Source organism: Abramis brama, assembly GCF_963993115.1.
Source record: "Abramis brama genome assembly, chromosome: 18".
Classification (NCBI taxonomy): domain Eukaryota; kingdom Metazoa; phylum Chordata; class Actinopteri; order Cypriniformes; family Leuciscidae; genus Abramis; species Abramis brama.
The window spans coordinates 31,908,030-31,931,914 of record NC_139980.1 but is presented as its reverse complement, the minus strand read 5'-3'; the positions used below and the strand labels follow the sequence as shown (position 1 = coordinate 31,931,914).

Here is a 23,885-nt window from a genome sequence, read left to right as displayed (position 1 = left end):
ATAGATATAAACTCGCAATTGTGAGATAAAAAGTCACAATTAATTTTTGGGCCAATTTTATTTATTTTGGTAGGACTTTTCTATTAATTTATGACGCTATAATGGCCCATCCCAGTCAAAACAGTCAAGAGTAAAATAGCTGACAAAGCTAACACTAATATGAATTCATTTGCCCACATAATTAGATCCCTATCTTAGTGAGCGATGTGCATTTGTTTCTTCGCTGTGCAGATTTTGCAGTTGACTTATAGTGATGTCAGAATTGAAATAGACGAAAATCACTTATTTGTTAAATCAATACATTTTTTAATTAATTACTATGAAAATACCTGTACTACAGTATATACTTTGAATCATTTTACACATACTGTATTTCGAACATATCAATGTGAGTACATATGAATACATTCTTTACTCTTTCAATGAGTTTTTCTTTACATACAGTAAAATATAGGCCGGGTGTGAGAAGTAGATGCTTCCAGTCAAAATTCAAGTTTATTTTAGCAGAATTATATGCAAACATACAAACTATTATGCTATACAAAAATACAACAAATAATAACTGTGCAAAATTCCCTCTCCAGCTCAACTTGGAGATAATCTGAGGCACCTTGGTAAAAAAAAAAAAAATGTAGCTGCAACATTCAGAATGTTTTTTACAGTGCTTTGCAGTGATTTTATGTGTACCTGAATGAATATTCTACCGTGAAATTCTTTAACAGTAAAAAAAAAAAAAAAAGATTTTTTATCTTGGTGTTGACAACATGGTTGACACCAAATCTCAATTTTACTGAGATTTTACATCTTTAACGTTTCTTTGATCACATAAACAAACTGACAAATTGTGTACTGGCCAAATAAGGAAAGTTCTGCTTTTTAAACCCACAAATGATAAAACACAATTAAAGGATTTGTAAATAATGCACTACTGTAAGTAAGTTAATGTGACTTTTCTTTTTTTTGGATAAGATACCAAATGCTGAGATTAGAAAATTATAATGGCGGTGAATTATAATGGTGGTGAATTTTCACTTGTGAAATCTCTTGCTGGAGTTCTTTGCGTGGTCGATGAGCAGCTGGCAGGGGGTGAAGTGGTTACCATAAACCTCTTCAAAGCGCTTCATTTTCTGGACAAGTTTGTCTGCTCCGTATGAATCCACAAAACGGAACGGGCCTGAAATGTGGGAAAAAAGTGGGTTGCCAAAGTTTACTTAGCAAATCCTTAATTATCCCCAGGCACAATGCGGTATACCACAGGGTTAAGTGTTGGGTCCGCATCATTTACGATAAATAATTTTAATTACAAGGTGTGTAATGTCGGTTACCTCCCAAGCAAGGCGGGAAGCCAAGTCCAAACACGGCTCCGATGTCTCCCTGCACAGGGTCAGGCAGAATGCCTTCCTGTAGACACAGTACGGCCTCGTTTACAAAACGAGACAAGAGTCTGTACTGAATATCCTCATCGCCGGAGCTAAAGAGGGACAGAGAGAAATATGAAGGGGTTTTTCCGAGGTAAATCAAGGTTTAGGATGCTAAAATCTGTGGCGTTAATCATGTAAACCAACTTACACAGCAGGAGGCGCTGTTAGCTTGAAGCTCTTAAGAATCTCTTCGGCTCCTGAGTTCACCGTCTTTTCTTTCGACTTGGCTCCGTACACATAACAACCCTTTCCAGACTTGCGCCCTGAAGTGCACAGATATACATGCAATAACAATCTGAAAGCTGAATTGGAATACGACAAGAATAGATACGCTTTTTTTGCTGTAGTTTATAAAATTTAAAGTCCCCCTGTAGTCAAAAATGTTATCCCTTAAAACTCATCTTTGATCACCAAAATGACATATTTAAATGCTTTTTCCTGTGAATTTTTTCTTCTTCGTGCCTTAAAATAGCTCAAATGCAACTCTACATCCTTGCTTCATTTAGTATACACGTTTCTATAAAAATGCTAATTAGCCCCACCTCCACACACTCACAACAGCTCAGAGATTCACTAGGTCAACTTACTGAGGTAAACGCTGCACAATGGTATCGCTCTTCACAACGTCAGACACATTATAATTAATATGATTAGCCTTTTGCCTAATGTGTTGCTAATGTTACACAAACCATGTTCCAGTTCGCATCTCAGAGTCAGGCATCTGCCTTCTAACAATCATCAGAAACGCTTTGAACAACTCAGAACGTCAGTGAAGAAAGGCATATAGTTCATCATAACATTGTAATATATATAATACACACGCTATAGCCTATTGCTAAATCTACCCGATTTTTCATATCAACAGAAAAATATACCGGGATAACCTGGCATCTCTCGAGACTTCCCTGCTAGTTCACTATTAATGATATGCTAAAGCATGCCGGCACGTTGACGTGATTGGTTACAAGGTAGTTTGTGATGTCAGAAACACCAGCGATTTCAAACCGCGTCTTTGGTTCACCGCAGTTTTAAAGAGATACTCAGTGGTGTTGACTTATGAACTTGCACATGGTTTGTCTTAAAGCACATTAAAAACACCATATGGAGATATAAACAACATTTAAAACTTGATGTTCACCACAGGGTTAAAAAAAAAGTCTTTAAGTCGTTAGTCAGATGCACGTTCATTTTTGAGTGAACTATCCCTCTTTAATTCTAATCATTCATGAAGATCAAGCTGTATGTTGTTTAACAGATGTACCTTTGAACCCCTTTTGGACCATCATCTTCAAGACCTCAACATTTCCTCCTCCGAATCGTGTTCCAAAAGCCTTGCCAAGATCCTCTGCAACATGAGCCGCCACGTCAATACCGACCTCGTCAGCAAGTGTCGCCGCACCGACAGGAAACCCGAATCCTGTTGTCAGGGAATCCAGTTTCTTGGGCCCAACTCCTTCCTGCAGTCGAAGTGATGACACAGGAAGATGAGCTCATTTTAGCTCATAGAACAAAAATAGTTTTGAACAGTCAAATTAAATTATTGAATTAAAAAGTTGAATAAAATTCCCTGGTGCTTCACATTTCACAAAGCACCTTTTAACCACAAACAAGCAGTTTATTTTTTTAATTTTAAACACCATGCCAACATCAAGGCTATCTTCACGGCGAGAACAAAGTGTATAAGTCACACAGTTAACCAAAATCTATACAAAACATTTAAGATTAATACAAAAAAAAATCTAAAATACATTCAGGTGATATTTTAAATATAGAATTTAGGGTGTGTTCACACTTGTAGTTCGGTTCGCTTGGTCCGGACCAAAAAATAAAAAATTTAGTCCTGGAACAAATAAAGATCATTTTTTGCATGACCAAATCAAACATCTAGGAATTTACCTGCAGTGCACGAATGGCCTCGGCTAACATGGGCGCCAGACAACGAGTGGTGTAAAACCCTGGCCCGTCCTGTTAAAATATACACACAGTCACTCACTGATGCCTGATGAACACTGAAAACATGTGACAGAAGGTGTTCTTACCCCCACCACTATGATGACCTTCCCCTGTTTAAGTCCCACGGCCACAGCAGATGCTGTTGTGTCTTTAGATGTTTTATCTGTGGTGATGATTTCCAGCAGTTGCATTTTATCCACCGGAGAAAAATAATGCATCCCGATCACCTACATAACACACAAGTAGTTCAGAATTAAATGGATATTTCACCGCTAGAAAGATGAATGTGTATTTAAATTGGGTCATTTAGGTAGTAGAAATGTGAAATTATTTTAGAAGTCGGTGCCTTCTAGACTGAGAAAAGCCAGAAAATGTATTTTTGGCTCATGTGCATGAAAGACAACAACTCCCAGAATGCACTTGCTTCGCTGCCCTATGAGGCCACTCCCAAGCCACGCCTACCGGTTACAGAGGGCAGTATCGGAAGAAATGATGCAACTAGGCTACTAGTCGACTCGAAACTGAAAATACGGCGTTTTAACGTGAGATCCCCCTATGGGCGGGTTGAACACATGCGGGATGAACTCCTCCTACTGGCTGTAGTCTCTCGCCTCTGGACAAAAAAAGCCTCAGATGAAGCTAAATGAACATTTTTGCGTCATCTGAGGTTTTTTTTCAGACACACAATACAGAAATCTCTCGTCTCAGGGGGACATGAGGGAGGGAAGCACGGCCATTCGAAAATACTACCGGGTTTCTACTGATACAAAGCCTAATGCTAATCGGTGAAGTATCCCTTTAAGACTTTTGCAATAAATCACTCCTTCAGAACTGACTAATGACAATTAAAACACACACATGCGCACCTTTTCAGGTCTCCTGCTGGCTGCTGCAATGTCTTTGATGGGCAGAGCGGATGTGTTGGTGGCAAAGACACAGTGAGGAGGAATCACCTGCACACAGGACAGGTATGGTCAGTAGTGTACACGACTAGAAATGTACCAGCACGCCTGTATAATCACACTCAACAAACACAAACACAAAGCTGAACTTACGGCCTCAACCTCTTTCAACACTTTATGTTTGATTGACAGGTCTTCAAACACGGCTTCAATGACCATATCCACATTCTCGAAACCACGGTAGTCCAGCTGTCCCGACAGCAAGGACATTATCCCATCTCTCTCGAACGTCGTCAGACTCTTCTTTTTTGTTTTGTCGTTAAGCCTGAGAAAGAAACAATGAAATGTATTTATTAGATTTAATATAAGTTATGCATATATCAATTTAAATGGAAACATATATTTAATATGGTGAATATTTTAAAAATTGAAACCCTTTATTTCATCTTAGTTTAACATGGAAAACAATTTTTTTTTTGTATTATTTTTATAGATTTTAAAATTTACAATACATACATATATATATAAAAATGAAAGTATTTTATAAAAAAATATATATATATATATTAACACAAGAAATTAATAAAACATTTTTTTTTTTTACAAATAAATATAGAGAATGCACTTACAAAGGGACCTTTCTAGCCAAAATATCTACAAAAAAAAAAAATTGTTCACAATAGAAATATCCATGATTTTTTCTAGGCTTGGAAATCACAATAATAAAAAAAAAAAAACTCAGATATTTCCAGGGTTGCCATTACTGTGTGAACAATACCTTCAATAGTTTGATATTTTCATATTTGTATTTATTTTTATGCTTAAATTTTAAAAGAATAACAGCCTGAAAGATCACAGCACTGACATCTGGTGGCTCTCAGCTGTAATTGTTTCTTTCTAATGTCACGGAGTGCAGCGCCCTCTGCTGTCTCACACCATAACCTGCAGCTGATGTCTCCAAGTCAAGTGGGTTTGAAAAACTAACTTGTACTTGTATATTATATCTATCATGATAATATCTCTGTGTGTGCTACACCAACCCCTTGTACACCTGTTGTTGACCTCTGGCAAGTCCTTCCTGTGCCGTGTCCTTTAAGATGGTGGACACACCCTTGTCTACCGTTACCTGGGCAACGCCTGCTCCCATAAGCCCCGCCCCCAGGACAGCCAACTTTCTAAAAAGTGTAAAAAGCACAATCAGTTATTACACCCATAGATATCATATATAAACGCTAGATGTCTTATGGCGCAGTCACTTCCGGCATCACCGTTCGGCCATCTTATGTCAGTGCTCTGTGCATTAAGGTGAGTGATCAGCATGCACACAAATCCTCATATCTCGCTGAAATATTGACGGATTTACAAACGGTTTGGTTTCTTACAAACGTTATTAACGTGGCTATAATTCCGAATGCTTGAACATGTATGTTATAATTTTTCATATGTATGCAGTGTATGTATGTAGTGTCATAACTACATCTCTGACGTTTATAACAAACCAAACCGTTTGAAAATCGGTAGAAAATTGGGCAAGTTATGGTTATTTAAAAGTATTTGCACCATTAAACGAGTGAGCGAGCACACTGCCGCAAGATGGCCGCCACGTGCGGACGTCGACCTCCATTGGCCAGCAGCGCGCACGAGACATCTAGCCTTTATATATGATATCTATGATTACACCCATGTCCTGATGACATCATAACACTAAGCCCCTCCCATCAGACATACTTCACATCTCTCTCGGGGTGCCCAAAGTGGTTCTTTTTGCAGGCCACCTGACCATGATACAGGCCAATCAGGGCCCTGGACTCTGATGTCATCGCCAGCTTGCCGAAGTTCTAGAAAACAGACAAGTCGGGCTGCATGAATAAATTATGCTGAAGTTATTTTAAGTAAACCTGTAAAGCCTAACACATGAAATAATATTATAACTATTATTACTTTTATTTAACCAGGAGAAAAGACTCACTGAGATTAAAATCTCTTTTACAGGAGTGTCCTGGCCAAGATAGGCAGCAGAGGATGCATATACAATTAATCATCAAAGTTACAACATACAATACAATCCAAACATAAAACATGCAACCGGTTAAAAACATTTACACAACATTAATTTACTCTTGATAGCTTATTCTTTACTAAAAAAGAATAATCCATCAATCAAATGACAGAAGGCATGCAGTAGATTGTGTGCGACAGGTTTTTCATGTTGATCATTTAGAGGCCTTTGCATACTAAATTAGTAAAAGCCTGAAATATGATTGGATGTGCCACGTTCAGGGGATGATACTGACCTGAGATTCAGTCTGATATCCAGCAGGGTTTCCTTTTTCAATGCCCGTCTGAACACACTAAAAACACACAAAAACTTGTGAGTTCATGAGCGCCTGAGCATGTATGTGTGCCTGTGCACGTGTGCGTTTACCTCTATGATCTTCAGTGGTGCAGGATAAAGCCCTTTACTCTGTTTCATGACTTTGCTGTGGACAGTTTTGTAGATCTGTTTCCTGACCGGCGGCAGACCCATTATAAAATCCTGGACCTCTGGAAAAACAGATTATAAAACAATAAAAAGCCCTTTAATAAACAGACAAGTCAAGAGTCTGTCTTATCTCATCTCGACACACGTGTTTGTCTTACTCTGAACGAGTCCTTTCTTCTTTTCCATGGTGACTTTTTTACCAGCGAGACCTTTAGCAAAATCAACAGCCACTTCCTCCAGATACTCGATGGTCCTCTCTTCTGGACTCTTCAGTCCTGGACCTGCCATATAAAACACAAACACGTTATAGGGGTTCAACTCTGCACCTGTGCAGCTTTTAATCTTTCCTCTGAAGTCCACTTTAAAAGCTAGTCAAGGTTTCTTGCATTCCCTTTTGCAGTCAATAATTGTATCCCTTAAAACTCATCTTTGATAATCAAAATTACATATTTAAACTTTTTTTTCCCAGTGAAAATAATTTCTTCATGTCTTAAAATAGCTTGAATGTCACTTTAAACCCTTGCTTAAATTTAGTTTAAGTTGAACTAAAACTGAAATACAAGTAAATGAAACTTAAACATTTAATTTAGTCGCGATGGCAACATTTCTCAATTTCATTTCATAAGTTTAAATTTTTCATCTTAAATTTATATTTTCTTTTATTTCAGCATTAAGTAACTAAACAATTTTTAATAGTTTTAGTCTAAGTTAACAACAACAACAGTGTTCTGGAAAGGAAGTTAAGCCTATAAATACTATTTTGAACTTTATTATCTTTTAAAAACATGATAACACCTCCTTGAATATGTTTACATGATTCATCTGTGATAGAAGGACTGTTTAATTATTTATTATTATAATTGATTAAATCACCCAGAGGATCCACCAGCTGATGTACGAGCCCCATTTTTTTGGCTTTATCTGCCCTTATGTTCCTGCCGGTCAGCATCATATCAAACGCAGTGGGAAGGCCGACCTAAGACACACAAACATCATTATGAAACCCTTCAGAGTTCGGGAGCGTCTACATCTGAGCGGTTAGGGAGCGTCAGTAAAGTCCTCACCATTTTGGGCAGCCTCTGGGTCCCTCCAGCCCCGGGCAGAAGTCCCAGCATCACCTCTGGGGTGCCCAGAATCGTCTTCTTACTCTTAGTGGCCAGACGGTACTGACATGCAATGGCAAACTGAAAGAACAAGAGAAATGAGAACCACGTGTGAATTTTATTGTCTCATTTAATATTATTAAAGTCTGCATGTTATCATATGACACTGTTCTTTATTAAGCCCATTCACACCAAGAACGGTAAATATATAAATATATCTATAACAATAAGTATATTAGCGTCCACACCACCGGACGATATATCGCTCTGTTTATTACAAGTGCAAGCTGTAGTTTTATCGTCTGCCGCTTTAAATGCTCGAGCTCTTTAAAGCAGGATGGATTCCGATTGGCTGTCAATGTTTTTAATCGTTAATCAGCTGGAAAAAAGTGATTCCAACTATATTGTTTCTCTGTCCTGTTATAGTTATTGCTGCGGTGTGGAGTCTTCTTTTATATTTTAAGGGATTTTAGAACTATATCTTTATCGTTATAGTTATCGTTCTTGCCGTGAACAAACCTTTATTCAGTATACAAATAAAGGAAACATCTGACTTATAAATAATGCTGAATTATAATACCTTTTTGTTTTGTTTTTTATTGTATCTTTAACCATTTATACACTTCTTAACTGTGAGTTAATTTAGTATTATTCATGTATTATTAGAGTATTTATTATAGAGTATGAATTTTCATTTTGATTTTAGTAATTCTGTTATGTACTTTTGTCATTTTTATTTTTGTCATTTAAGTTTTAATTTTTTCTACATAGCTTTAATTATTCATTTCAGTTTTAGAAATTTTAGTTTCTCAATTTTAGTTTCTCAATAGACAATTTTCGAAAGTTTTCCATCAAAATTTAGCTTTATGCTTTATTTTAATCACTGACAAATGTTATTCGTTTTTAGTTAACAATAACATCACTGCTGTTCACACAGTTAAAAGGCATCTCAAAAATGATTTAATGATTTATTAAAAACAAATAAGAGTGAAATAATACAACTGAATAAATAAACACATGATCATGTGCTGACCTCCAGTCCACCGCCCAGACAGGAGCCGTTAACAGCAGCCACAATAGGGATGGGGGATTTCTCAATCTGGTCAAACATCTTCTGTCCTTCCTGTGACAGTGATGTCACTTCCTCCGCTGTGTTGCAGGCCTGAATCATACTGAAAGATGAAGATAATGATGAATACGAGTCTCTATAAAAGGTCTAACCAATCTGCGTGTGTGAGAGTGTGTGTGGTACTTGATGTCGGCTCCTGCGATGAAGCATCCTGGTTTCCTGGAGATGAGGACGGCGCTCTTCACTGCTGAATTCCCCCAAATCTCATTCATCACCTCCGTCATCTCTGCCTGCATCTGCTTGGACAGAGTATTCACCTACAAAACACACACTAATTATATACAATCTCAGTTCAAAAGTTTGGAGTGTTAATATTTTTAATATTTCTGATTTGTTTGATGATAAATACAGTAATATAGTGAATGATTACTACAATTTAAAATAACAGTTTTCTATTGGAATATATTTAAAATGTAATTTATTCCTGAACTGGCAAAGCTGAATTTTCAGCATCATTACTCCAGTCTTCAGTGTCACATGATCCTTTAGAAATCTTTCTAATTTGCTGCTCAAGAAACATTTCTGATTATTATCAATGTTGAAAACAGTTGTGCTGCTTAATATTTTTGTAGAAACCGTGATAAATTTTTTTCAAGATTCTTTAATGAATAGAAAGTTCAAAAGAACAGCATTTATTTGAAATATAAATCTTTTGTAAGATTATACATTTCTTTTACTGTCACTTTTGGTCAATTTAATGCACCCTTGCTGAATAAAAGTATTAATTTCTTTAAAAAAATGTGTACTTATCCCTAACTTTTGAACAATAAACAACACTTTGATTAAACTTTTAATAATTAAACACTGACATTATTACATCAGAGGAATCATGGGAGAACAGAACACACCTTTGAGTTTGGATCATTGATTCGTACCACAGCAACATTATCTTTGACTTCATAACTGACATGAGTGCGAGCTGCAGACAGAGACAAATGAGTGATTAAAAAGAAATCATTAAACATATTTCTATTCATCAGTTCTGTTTTTAACAGTTACCCAGTACAGCTGATGATACGGATAGACTTCTCCGTCCATGACCTATGACCCAAAAACATAAATAAACATGATCACACGAGTCTAAAGCTCCACATGAAACTTCCATGAGAAAGTCACATAGTCCTTCAAACCACACTGAGGTTATTTCCTTTTAACAAAGTAACATTTATGAATATTGTATCGGAAAAAAGCTGGTTTGTGTTTATGATTAAACAAGTGATTTATTAACTTATATAATGTATCTTATCTAATAAAATGTAGCTGTAAATAAAATAAAATAAATTCCATGTAAATAAGCTCTGCTTAAAGTTTTTTGGCCCTAAAAGATTATAATCAATATTTTATATATATTGTATTATATTACAGTATAAATTGTAAGGTAAATATGTTTTATACCACACGGAAGTCTTAAAGATAATATATTTAATTAAATTTGGGGTCTCTGTTAAACAACATCTTTGGCCCAGAATCCTATTGTCATTGGAGACACGCATGGCCTCTGCCCCAGTTCCCCCATTCAACCCCACCTGTCACACTCACATGACCAAACACACACTGTGTGCGAGTACACCTGTCTGTGTGTGTCCAATCAGAGGCCAGCAGGTCATAGAAAGTTTGTATTAGTTAAAATAATACTAAAGAAATCATAAACTTACAACAAACATTGAACAAATTCACATCAATTTACATTAAATATTATAATTGTAATATAGCTGTTGATTAAACAGTTTTTAAAGGCTTTTATTAAACCGATTATTGACAGTTGATGCTACATGTATTACATAATAAAATATTTTTAAAAGAAGTCTCTTATTCTCATCAAGGCTGCATTTATTTGATCAATAAATATTGTACAGTAATATTGTGAAATATTTTTACAATTTAAAATAATGGTTTTCTATTTGAATATACTTTAAAATAGAATTTATTTATATGATGCAAAGCCTTCAGTGTCACGTGATCCTTTAGAAATCATGCTGAAAATTCAGCTTTGCATCACAGAAATAAATTATATTTTTAAATATTTTAAAATAGAAAACCATTATTTTAAATTGTAATAATATTTCCCATCAAATAAATGCAACCTTGATGAGCATAAGAGACTTCCTTCAAAAACACTGAAAATAGTAATGTTTCCAAAATGTACGTATATATATATATATATATATATATATATATATATATATATATATATATATATATATACACATTTTGGAAACATTACTATTATATATATATAAATATATATATATATATTTATATATATAATATATATATAATATATATAAGAGACGTTCTGTTATTTGCATTTATATATATATATATATATATATAAATAATAATGCAAATACGTCTCTTAAATTGTTTAAAGGAGCATCTGTATTAATGTTTTTATGATTTCAGTCACAAAAACTGTAAACACAGTTGGATGGTAACCTGTCACACACCTGTACAACTAATTTTAAATTACTAATCGTGTATATAATTATAATTTAAAATGTTATACACATTACACAATTATTACTATAATAATATTTGCTCAACTGTGACCCACTGACCAGTACTGTAAAAACTAGGTGAAAGTTCAATCATGCAGGTCACCTCATTCTCTCTTCTTATTAGCACTTTTTAAGTGTGGTTAGGACTCCTGCTATACAAGTACAATATAAAACAATATAATTGATATGCACAATAATACGTTTATCAATTATAAGTTTGTCACCTGTGACAGTTTTCGCGGCTGAACAGCAGCTCCGCGACAACAGTAGTCTCGCACTCGCCATCCTGCTCACAAGACGTCACCGTCAGCGCGCGTGTACGCACTGACAAGCGCGAGCATGAGCGCGAGCCCCTGCAGCCGCCATTTAGGCTGCCAACTTAGCGCCTTTAAATAAAACCAAATCACCCTCATTTAGTGCATATAGTAACATTTTATATTTATTCCTTGGTGTACATTGATGTCAATAAAATGGCATTTTTAATATATATATATGTATATGTAAAGTAAGTATCCGCGGGATTTTTTCCCCTGCTCAGGCAGTGATTCGGGTTGCCAGGTTGACGCGGGGTCCTGCGGCTCGTGCACTGCTGTAGTCATTAGATAGACGCTAGACGTCTAACATCGCATTCTCTCCACATTTACAACAGTAGCAGGTAAAAATATAATTTGTCTACTTATATTACATGACAATTTGTGTGTATATGATAAATCCTGATGAATGTCTTAAACGGGGTTATTAGGCATACGGAAGAATGAATCCCTGTACTTGTTTATGTGTGTTAAAGTGTTATTTTTAATGTCTCATTACTGTTGCTTTACTGTCATTTGTGGTTATATCACGGTCAGTGTTGTTTTATAATGATACCAATATCTTAAGTAGCTGTTTAAGTGTGTAATGCGTGTGTTTGTCCTTGTCCAGTCTACTGACAGAAGTAGGTGAAGGGTCACACACACACACACACACACACACGCACACACACATACACCAGATCATCAATACTATCACATACTTAACAGGTTAAAGTATGAATAGTAGCTCGACACTTTAGCAACACTTGTACAGTGTCTAAAAGTCATTGCATTGATGAAAAATGTCAAAGCAAGTGCCATTTATTTAAAAGAAAGATAGCTCAACCAAAGGGTTCTCAAGCAAATAGTTTTAAACTATACAATAAAATGTCATTTGAACATGAAGACAAGTCAGTAATTCAGTATATTTGTGGTTAGTTGAGCATGTTGATAGTTAATCTGATGGTCTACACCTAGCAAATATCCATACAGCCACTAAAAATCACCAACACAACAGCTGACTTCAGAAAAGTGAGAGTTAGTGAATATAAAATATCCTGCAGCATTTGCTTTGAAATAATAGTCTTTGAATATTCATTTATACATTTGGCTCAAGCCTTCCAGATAATCAAAGATGGCATCTATGTTGTTGACTTCACTGAGGAGCAGTCCACTGACATCTGTGCAGACTGCCCAGTTCGGTAAGACGTCCTAGGTCACCACAGAACTAATGAACCCTTCACATTAAGCAGATTACTGAACATTTAAGTTGTCATTATCACTCATTAGAACTGTTTCTCTTCTTCAGCTGCTCGTTCTCTCAGCACATCTGTCCATCTGCAAGCTCAAGGTATCTATAGCAATCTGTTTAGCTGTATTCTATAAGGTCCTCATAAAACTAAATAAAATAAATACTTTTAATATTACATTAGAAAAATTACACATTTCTTTAAATATTTTTGTTTTTTTGCTTTTATAACCAAATAGCAAAGAGCAAGAAGACGCTGGCCAAACCAGGAATGAAGAACATCGTTCTGGTGGATGGCGTCCGAACCCCCTTCCTGCTGTCTGGCACCACGTAAGACGTGGCCTGACAAGTTGCACACAGTGTTTAAGTGAAATTCAAACTGAAACAAAAAAAATAATTTAAATCACACAATCATTTGTAAAGAGGAGAAAGGAGATTAAAGCAGCATTGTTTTGATAATGGATAATTGGATGCATCTGATATTTGGACAAATCAAAGCTAAACTTTAACTGTCATGTTAATAATGAAATCCATTTTGTTGGCCCGAAGTCAGCTTAAGATTTCTTTTTAAGAAAAAAGGACTTATTTATGCATTTGGCAGAAAATAACATTTGCATTCATGCATTTGGCAGGCACTTTTATGCAAAGTCATAGTCACATTTAAGGTGTTTAAGGTTTTGTGCAAACAAACATTTAAGGTAACAGGTCATTTTCAAACTTTAAGGTTACAAAACCCAAAACTATATGACACGCAATTTAACTACAAACTACACATTAATGTTTCAGGCTGAATTAATTGCAAGTTTAGGATAAACTCTGACCAGAATGTTTTAGGCCCTGTTTACACCTGGTATTTAGATGTGTTTTGGTCAATCGGATCACAGGTAGATGTTTTAATGTCCACTTTCAACCGCTTCATCCAGCTTTCATTTCTGCGCTGTGAGTGTGTGTTAGAAATCAGGAATGGTGAGAGAAAATTGATCTTGGTACGTTTTTCATCTTCAAACCAAACTTGGGTCTTCAGCCGACAAAGTTTAAATCCCCTGAAGAAGGCTGTTTGCGCCGCTACGCGTGGGTTGCTTCTCCCCATGTCTTTTAATTTTCTATTATAAAATAATAAGGCTTTTAAAATAATTTTGAAGAAGAGTGCCTTGGATTTTCTCTTTTCTACATTTATTTGAATTCCCGACCCCAGAGAGCACCTTCAAACATCTGACTGATCTCCCTGAGCACCCTGGACACTTTTTTGTCTTCATAAAAGTTTAAATCCCATCTGGCTAGAGCTCTTCCCATAATGTTTCCACATTAGATCAGTAGACGGAGAGTAGATGGTCTTTAGTGGCTGTTTGAGCACATTCGACCACATGAGCGTTTACACTACAAAAGCAATCCGGTCGAATGTGTTTTCAACTTCCTCTGGAAGTGGTCGAAAGTGGACGAGCTCAAAACCTTTTAGACCTGTATTTAGTGTCGTCCATTTGTGATCTAATCGACCAAAATGCATCTGAATACCAGGTGTAAACAGAGCCTTAGGAATATCAATGCAGTGATGCCTTGCAAAAAAACTGTGAGATCATTCTTTGTGTGTCTCTGTGTTTGTTATTAGATACGCTGATCTGATGCCCCACGATCTGGCCAGAGCTGCATTACAGTGCGTCACCACACACAATAACATATACATACAGTATAAAGATTCACTCATCACTCTAATGTTCAGGACTAACTGTCTGTCTGTGTTTTTCTTTCAGGGGTCTGCTAAACAGAACCGGTATCCCTAAAGAAGCTGTTGATTATATTGTCTATGGAGAAGTTATTCAGGAAGTGAAGACCAGTAATGTGGCCAGAGAGGTCAGTCTGTCCTCTAGTCTGTGATGATTTCTAAAATAGAATTTGGATGTTGAAGCTATTTTTAGTTTGTCAGGTCTGTGTTTATTGATTGGCTGCTGAGAAACTTGCTATCAGACTGACCAATGAGAGTGTGGGCATCTGTACAGAGATTTCATCTTATTACAGAGCATTACTACAGTGTTTGTTTGTGGGGTACTGAATTAACCTTTTGCCACATTCCTGTTTATCAGTTCAATTCAATGAAAGAGCTTTATCTTTCCATTAGGAACTTCATGTGTGGAGGTTGTCAGCACATACTATGCATTCAAACATAAAGCGAACACATTTATAACATATATTTAAATACGTAAATAGTTAAAAAGTGACTTTACTGCTCCTGTGAATATATATATATATATATATATATATATATATATATATTTTTTTTTTCCTTTGACATTTTAAGTTGAATTTCTTTTGTGGCAAACAGTGCTGGCAGCTCTCTGTGTCCCATCATCAATGAAAGACCCTTTCTTAGAAACATTACTTTTGCTGCTTGGTTTCCGAGTATAAAATTATTAGGAGCGATATTAATTTGGAATTACATTTTGATTTGTTTTCTTGTAGGCGGCACTCGGTGCTGGATTCTCAGATAAGACTCCTGCTCACACGGTGACGATGGCGTGTATTTCCTCCAACCAAGCAATGACCACAGGTCCTGAACACACACATTTTGTGACAATAGCGGTTATTGAATGCATGTAACTCACTTAAACACATAACTCTAAACAACCATGATCGGTTAGTTTGCATAAACATATTGAAGTTGCATTAAAGTTTAACATTCTACAGCAGAGGCAACTTAACAGTTGATTGTTAATTTGTTTTCTAGGTGTCGGTTTGATCGCTGCCGGTCAGTGTGATACTGTGGTCGCCGGTGGGGTCGAGTTTATGTCTGACGTTCCGATTCGCCACAGCCGGAAGATGCGGAAGACAATGCTGTCACTCAACAAGGCAAAGACCCTCGGGGCTCGACTCTCTCTGCTGGGCTCCATCCGCCTCGCTCACCTCGCACCTGAGGTACTACGTTACCCACAATACACCTCACATTTTACCCCCAGTGCACCTCAATTTGATTATCATTAAGGTACTCTGCTCACATCACAGAAAACAATTTACCCATAGTGCATTTCTCACCTGAGCGAAGGGCAGAGGGACCCGTTTCATATCTAGAAACCAGAATATCGTAGAATAGTAACTGCTCAGATATGCTACAGCAAATCAAGGCAAAAAAACTAGACATGGAAATATAAACTTTAGAAGTTCTAATTAAGCTAAGGTTTAAAATTCCATTTCTAAAAAATTACATTTATAGTTTTTCAATATTTATTTTACGTTATATATAATATTATCATTTATTATTATTTACAGAGATAATTAGCAAAAATAGCTAGTAATTTTGCAAGAAACGGCTATAAATTCTAAACAGCTATAAAGAAAGCTGATAACTCAACCCATTCTGACTGATTCTACACAGACTATCACAAGTCTGATATAACTATCTGTATTATAAAATGTAATCTAGGACATCTATATTTCAGTTTTTAGTCTGCTTTAAATACAGTCCATATGGTATTGTTGAGTGCCCTTCTTTAAAAGCTGTTAAATGTCCGTCTCTGAATGTGTTTAGCTGCCGGCAGTGGCCGAGTTCTCCACAGCCGAGACAATGGGTCACTCCGCGGACCGTCTGGCGGCTGCGTTTGGTGTGACGCGTTTAGAGCAGGATGAGTTTGCGCTGCGGTCTCACATGCTTGCAAAGAAAGCTCAAGACAGCGGGCTGCTCAGTGATGTCATCAACTTCAAAGTGCCAGGTGAACAATTAACACAATTACCACAGCACTGGCCAATTCATTTCAGTTTTTGACCAAAAACATTAATTCAGCTTGCTGGCAATTTGTGAAAGTGCAATACGCAAATGATTTGAACAGAAATAACAAGACTTTTTATTGACAGGTCTGTTGCATAAGTTTGATTTAAACAGTTCAGATTGTTGTGATGATGTGTTTGTCACAGGGAAGGATATTGTGTCTAAAGATAACGGGATTCGTCCTTCCACCATGGAACAGTTGGCCAAACTGAAACCCGCCTTCATCAAGCCTCACGGCACCGTGACAGCCGCAAACTCCTCTTTCCTGGTCAGTTTAGCTGAGATAATTCGGGTTTATCTGGTTTGTTTTTATCCCTTTAATTTAAGGAACATCTGTCAGTTTTGTCACTCAAAGATGAACTCTCGCTGTGTGTGTGTTTTCACTCAGACTGACGGCGCGTCTGCAGTTTTGATCATGTCAGAGGAGAAAGCTCTTGCTATGGGTTACAAGCCTAAAGCATATCTCAGGTACAAAAACAAAAATAATGCCTTGCATTTAAAAACGATCACCAGAAGCATCTCACTGACATCTGTATTTTCCTAAACAATTTAGCTGATCTGTGCAAATTTACCCATGAACAATGGGTATTTATTGAAACGGATTTATAGAATTTAAAGGGTTAGTTCACTCAAAAATGAAAATTATCCAATAATTCACTCAACCCTCAAGCCATAGTGAGAATTTCTAACTAACATCAGTGTTTATTCTTTTAGGGGAAATAAACCATAAAATTGTTGCTGCACATTAAATTGGTATAGGTGTATTTTAATGTTGGAAAAAGATTAATTTTATCTTTAAGTAAATCTGATGTTTTGCTGAAGATATTGTGGAGTGATCAGTGTTTATAGTGTCCCATTACAGCAGACAGACGTCATGTGCTCATCTCTGACACACAGCGGCTCGTGGTGCTGATGTTGAAATTACTGAATGTCTGTGTTTTTACCTTCAGAGATTTTGTGTACGTGTCTCAAGACCCAAAAGACCAGCTGCTTCTCGGGTGAGTTCCTGCTTCTTTTCTTCTTTCCTCTCTCTTTCTCTTTCAGGCCTGTGAGGTTTTGTGCTGTGGGTTTTGTTATTGTTGTGGTTAAGGTGTGTTGTGGCGTGTGAGTTTGTGACTGACATTCTTTCAGTCTGCAGAGACTCTCTCTGGTAAAGATTCTTATTTGAAAGGTTTTGTGTAGGTTTACATTTACGCATTTGCCATTTTTTGTTTAAAGGTTCATTTTCTTCATATTCTATCTATATTTCCTAGTAGTCATTCTTAATAGATACAGGCTTATAATCAGTTAAGCAAGTATATTTGACCAATATTGACACTTTGACTTTCAACTCTACTTTGGTTCCCGCACAAAGCTTAAGTCATTTATTGCTTGCATAAATTATTTAGCTTTTTGCATGTTTTTTTAAATGTTTTTGAAAGAAGTCTCTTTTGCTCATCAAGGCTGCATTTATTTGACCAAAAATACAGTAAAAACAGTAATTTTATTACAATTTAAAACAACTGTTTTCTATTGGAATATATGTTAAAATGTAATTTATTCCTGTGATCAAACATGAATTTTCATTATTGTTACTTCAGTCTTCAGTGTCACATGATCCTTCAGAAATCATATAAATATGATAATTTGATGTTCAAGAAACTTTTCTGATTATTATCAGTGTTGAAAACAGTTGCTGCTGCTTTGCTTAATATCTTAATGTCACTTTTGAGCAATTAAATGCATCCTTGCTGAATAAAAGTATTAATTTAAAATAATAAAAGTAAAAAAAATTCCTGACCCCAGACTGTTGAACAGTAGTGTAACTCAAGTGCTAGTTAGATCACAAAACAATTTTGCATAGTGCCATACATAATTATTTTGTAATTATTATTGTTGTTGAAGTACATATTTTTACTGCTGTAGTCTAAAATATATATTATATTGATTATTGATCATTGATCATTATAGTGTCAAAAAGCAGAAATAAAACTAATTTAATTTGATTCTGCATTGATTATGAAAAGTAGTAATCTGTGTCAACTTTAATATTAAGTGAGGTTTAAATACAGTATGTAAATGTGCTGGGTTTTTTTCCAGTGTGTGTGTTTTCTCTGTTTCGATCTCTTGCTCTCTCATGTCACACACACTCATGTCTGGGTTGTTTTCTTTCTCAGGCCGACCTACAGCACTCCAAAAGTCCTGGAGAGGAGCGGACTGACATTGAACGACATTGATGTGTTTGAGTTTCATGAAGCTTTTGCTGTAAGCATCACCTTCAAGTTTTCCATTGATACTGCTTTAAAAATCCTGTGTTCTACAGACACTTACTTAACAGTTATTAGTGACGGAATGGTGTTAATGTTCAGTTTTATTGTTTCTTTTTACAGGGTCAGATCATGGCAAACCTGAAGGCAATGGACTCTGACTGGTTCGCTCAGACATATATGGGCAGAAAATCTAAGGTAGGTGTGTGTGTGTGCTCACACTAGGTGGTGTGAAAAAGTGCTTAAAGATTGTCCCATAGGTTGTGCATTCAAAGCCCAAGAGAGTTTGATTCATGAACTATCACCGTTGTGCCCTTGAGCAAGACACTAAACCTCAGGATACTCCAGGGGGATTCAAGTGCTAATAAATGTCACATTGAGTAAGAAAGCATCAGACGAATAAAGAATAATTATAGAAACCAGGGGCCCTCATTTATAAAGACGTGCGTATAATGGTCTTAAATGCGGATGTATATGTTCAGAAACTATAAATGATTTATAAAACGTACGTATGCAAATGTTCCTAAATGCATCTCTCCTTATGCATTGTAGTAGTTCATTTTAAATTCATACGCAAGTGCATCAGATCCACCAGAACGGCCACATAAATCTCCTAATGGATCAGAGGAAGTATGGCACTCATCATCAATGGGCAAGGAAACCCAAGCGCGCTCTGAAAACTTGTGTGCGGTATATGGCTCGGTTTCTGTGCAACGTTTGTGTGTGTAGGCATATATTATTATTATTATTATTTTCAGGAAAAATAATATAAATATTATAAATATAAATAATATATAAATATAAATTTCAGTGATGTAATTATTAAAAAAACAGTTAATATTATGCTTATTTGTGCACATAATTATATAAATGCATATTGTGATTGTCTATTTATATTACATTTTCATAAACAGTTAATTGTTGAATTAATTGTATTACTTTTATGGCAAAAAGTTTGTAGGCATGGTCTTCAGTTGACGTACATATAGGAACATTTTCACGTCCGTTTCTGCCTTTATAAATCCTGATTTGTTCCTCACTTTTGATGTATAAAATCCATAGTATGTATAGGGCCCTATGAAATCCGTTTCATTTTTTCCCAAATTCTGTTTTTTCCACTTTCATTTTTCTGGATTCGTTTTTTTTTCCATTTAATTTTTTTTTTACTCCATTTTATAAATAAAACGCATGTCTAATTAATTGAAATCATGAAACTTGCACAATTTGCCTACAATTTATTAATAGTTTAACCAAAATCACGTTTTTTTTTTCTCAAATTCAATTTTTACGAAATTCTGTGTTTTCTATTTTAAGTTTTCTGGATTTAATTTTATTGGAAAAATTTGACGAAGTCCGCGTTGTACAGTGTTCCATTTTTATGACTGGATTCCGCAATTCTATCAACGTTTTCCTTATCGCGTAAATCATAGGGCTCTATATTTAGGATCAAATCTGATCATATGATACGTTTTATAAATGAGTATTTTTCACTTTCTAAAGAAAATATGAGTTGCGTTTACCATGCAAAACTCAATATTTCTTATGCATTGATTTATGGTTGCTTAAGATGTTTCACTAGTCGACTCGAAATTGGTTGGAAACCTTCTGTTGATGAGCAATAATAATGTTGATGATCTTGATGAAAATGAAAACTCATGATCATTGTTTCTCTGTTTTCTCAGGTCGGTGTCCCTCCAATGGAGAAGTTTAACACATGGGGAGGTTCTCTGTCTCTCGGGCATCCATTTGGGGCCACCGGCTGTAGACTGGTGACCACCGTAGCTCACCGACTGCAGAAAGAGGGTGGTCAGTACGGTCTGGTGGCAGCGTGTGCCGCTGGAGGACAGGTGTGTGACACGATCACTTCTACAACGTACTGTACAGATTCTCACACGTGTGGAAATATCCTCATAACATCCTCTTGTATGTGTGTTGCAGGGTCATGCTATGGTGATTGAAGCTTATCCTCAGTAATCTGCGTACTTCCACACATCATAATGCTCTGTACATGCACACGAATAGTTTCTGTAAATACTAACGTGCCGTAATGCCTTGAAAAGAAATGTTCCTGAAAGTTATCTGGAGGTTCTTAATTTGAAATGATGCTTGGATGTAAATGGTAATGTACTATAGCTTTATTTGAGAACATGTTGAGGAAAAGATATGATAAATATGATTTTTTGCATGCTAAATATAGCACTTAAAACCAGGCCAGTTAAATTTGGACATTACGTAAGAAGGATACAATTCACATTTGATTTTGAAAGGGGGGATATGATATGGAATCAAGAATTCTAGATTATTTTATGTTTTGTTCTAATTCTAAGCATTCTAATCTCCGGATAAAGATCATTTTATCTATCAATTTAGCAGCTGGGTCTCTTATTGCTGTTTAAATAGCTGGATCTGAAATTGTTTCATACGGCAATATTAGCAGATCCATTGTCAGTTTATGGCGTTTAGCTCTTAAGAAATGGATTGTAAGAAGGACTGATTCTAGATCAGCCATAAAGACAAAGGTTACGTACTTAAACACACGTGTGCCTCAGATTCAAGCAAGTGAACCTCTGAACCTTTTCTAACAGTTTGTACAAATAAAAATCATTTGAAATTGCCAGTTACGTTCATGTTTTTCATGTTACATTCTATAAGATGTGTGTTCTATAACATGTTAGTTGCTTGGTAACACTTTATGGGTCATTCCACAAAACAAGGGATATAATAATATAATGCATTCTGACCTTTGAGGATATATATATATATATATATATATATATATATATATATATATATATATACATTTTTTATGTGTGTGTGTATATATTTTATGTTTAATGAATTGCACATTTTATTACCGGTAATGGATATATATGATGGGTTGAAACTCCTTGGGGACACAATGAGTTTTTTATAATGCTAAACAGCTCAGGTTCTAGTTCTACTTTTGTAGCGTTTTGGATTTTTTGGGGTGTATAAATATAACTAACAATTAGCATATATAAAATATATTTGGTGATGTTATTGTAATGAAACTTATAATAATATAGCCCTCAGTCACATGAAGAATAAAGGCGCTCTAACGACGGATTGCCTGATGTTGACGCAGCGTTACGTCACGTGCAGCGCAAGTATTTGCGCACATTCATAAGCGAAGCGCTGTTTACTGAGTGTGTAATTGTATCATATGCACCCAGAGGATCATCCTACTGCGCCGTGAATCCCTTGGTGTGTAAATACGAGCGTTTCAACTCCTCAGAAGATGAACTACAAATATAGCCGTTGGACTGAATCGCTACGGCGTCACGATCCCAGATGAACGAAGAAAAAAAAAAATTCCGCGCGACACGGATGCGTTTCATCCCGCCCCCTTCCCGACACAAGTTGTTTTCCTTCAAATTGCTCGTTTGCCATCATTTCACATTCCGCAATACGTCGGCTTCATTAAAATATTTTTAAACGAATTAATTCCAATATTTATCACGCCTCTAGCCTACTTCTATATTTGCGTATTAATGTTGTTATTTGTGCAGAAAAGTTTTTTGGAGCGCTTCAGAGATTTTGAACAGGAGTGAGGTGGAGAGAAAAAATGTTTTTATCCAGATGCAAAACGGAGTAAAATGTAAATAGCGGGTTGCGTGTCGGTTTTTTGTTTTGTTTTAACCTTCAAACGTCGTGAACCCGCGAGACGGGCGCCGCAGCGCGCGCTTTGATCAGCCGCGCGCCTTTTATGCCGTTTGACTGGAGAATGCGCGCGGTGCTGTCGGTACAAATCTGCCTCACACTCCTCACCCCGTCAAACGGAGAGATGGAGGTGAAAGAGAGAGAAATAGAGAGAGAGCGAGAGAGAGAGAGAGAGAGAGGTGGAGGCAGACACTTTAATCTCGTCCTTCTGCTCGCGCTCGCACCTGCAGAACCTCTCGCGCGCGCTTTAAAGTGGAGCGCGTGCGGCCCCCGCGCGCTTTCACGAGTTTAACGGTTACCGGCTGCCGCTGCGAGGCCATAATGACAAACACAAGCCTGTGAAGATAATATTATAACATTTTTAAAAGACTCCTGCTCAGGCTCCTGGGAACCGAAGGTAATTGTTGAGCCGATATAGGATAAAATCTGTATTCTAAACTTCGTTTGGGGGAATTTCCCGTTAGTAAACAGGTGGAGAATATAAAGGAAGTTGTTAAGCTCAGATGTTGATTTTGTAGTTTCATGACTCACTTTCTCAATAATATTTGGTTTGCATTTGTTTTGGGAGGGTTTTGCTAACTAAGTAGGTACCAACATGGCATTCTCAGGTAACTTGGGGTAATATCTGAATACCAAGATACATTAGCCTAATATGGTAACGTTAACGTTAGGCCTAACTTAATCATCAATACCATGGAAGCTTATATCATCTGCTACCATTTTTTGTGAGGTTTTGTCATTTTTCATCTGTAATAGACCAACATGAATTAATCTGTAATAGACCAACCCTGGCTGCAGTGTGTGAATTATTCAATGACCTTTGACCCTTTAAAGTAATTTTTAAGTGATTTTTCCAGTCATTTATTGAGGTTTGTCTCACACAACCCAGTGAGCTCTTTGGGGCCTCTAGCGCAATTAGCTAAGTGTCAACCATCAAGATGCTTTACATCACAACTTTTTTTGCTACTGTGAATTTGTGTGTGTGTGAGATTTTCATCATACTAATTCTAACAGGAAGAGCTCACACAACTGCTTACTATTGTAACCTTGCAAACTTGTTTTCGCAAGAATGAATTTAGCTAATGTTTTTGGTCACTGAAACATTTAAACAATGTTTACTATATATGTGTACGTAAAAAGCTGCTTAATTGTAACACCCCCCAACTTTTGACTTTTC

At 36.3% G+C, this 23,885-nt stretch overlaps 2 protein-coding genes across 2 annotated transcripts; one reads left to right on the top strand and one right to left on the bottom strand.

The window, feature by feature from the left end:
- Positions 1 to 473: 473 nt before the first annotated feature.
- hadhaa (hydroxyacyl-CoA dehydrogenase trifunctional multienzyme complex subunit alpha a) lies at positions 474 to 11,817 on the bottom strand. The gene is made up of 20 exons (XM_084091872.1): positions 11,713 to 11,817; positions 9,990 to 10,031; positions 9,839 to 9,909; positions 9,114 to 9,247; positions 8,895 to 9,033; positions 7,823 to 7,942; positions 7,632 to 7,734; positions 6,917 to 7,039; positions 6,702 to 6,820; positions 6,571 to 6,627; positions 6,005 to 6,114; positions 5,317 to 5,451; positions 4,430 to 4,601; positions 4,241 to 4,327; positions 3,461 to 3,601; positions 3,318 to 3,386; positions 2,683 to 2,878; positions 1,570 to 1,684; positions 1,326 to 1,471; positions 474 to 1,174 (listed from the first exon to the last, which is right to left on the bottom strand). Exons 1-20 carry the CDS (start codon positions 11,771 to 11,773, stop codon positions 1,029 to 1,031), a joined length of 2,286 nt encoding a protein of 761 aa, XP_083947998.1. The 5' UTR covers positions 11,774 to 11,817; the 3' UTR covers positions 474 to 1,028.
- A 91-nt stretch (positions 11,818 to 11,908) lies between these two features.
- hadhb (hydroxyacyl-CoA dehydrogenase trifunctional multienzyme complex subunit beta) lies at positions 11,909 to 21,644 on the top strand. Its single transcript, XM_084091181.1, has 16 exons — positions 11,909 to 12,143; positions 12,896 to 12,980; positions 13,088 to 13,129; positions 13,267 to 13,357; positions 14,634 to 14,678; positions 14,776 to 14,875; positions 15,482 to 15,569; positions 15,747 to 15,934; positions 16,545 to 16,725; positions 16,928 to 17,049; positions 17,170 to 17,249; positions 17,732 to 17,779; positions 18,938 to 19,025; positions 19,151 to 19,225; positions 20,710 to 20,874; positions 20,966 to 21,644. The coding sequence occupies exons 2-16, from the start codon at positions 12,914 to 12,916 to the stop codon at positions 20,999 to 21,001; spliced, it is 1,416 nt and encodes a 471-aa protein (XP_083947307.1). The 5' UTR covers positions 11,909 to 12,143; positions 12,896 to 12,913; the 3' UTR covers positions 21,002 to 21,644.
- Positions 21,645 to 23,885: the final 2,241 nt, after the last annotated feature.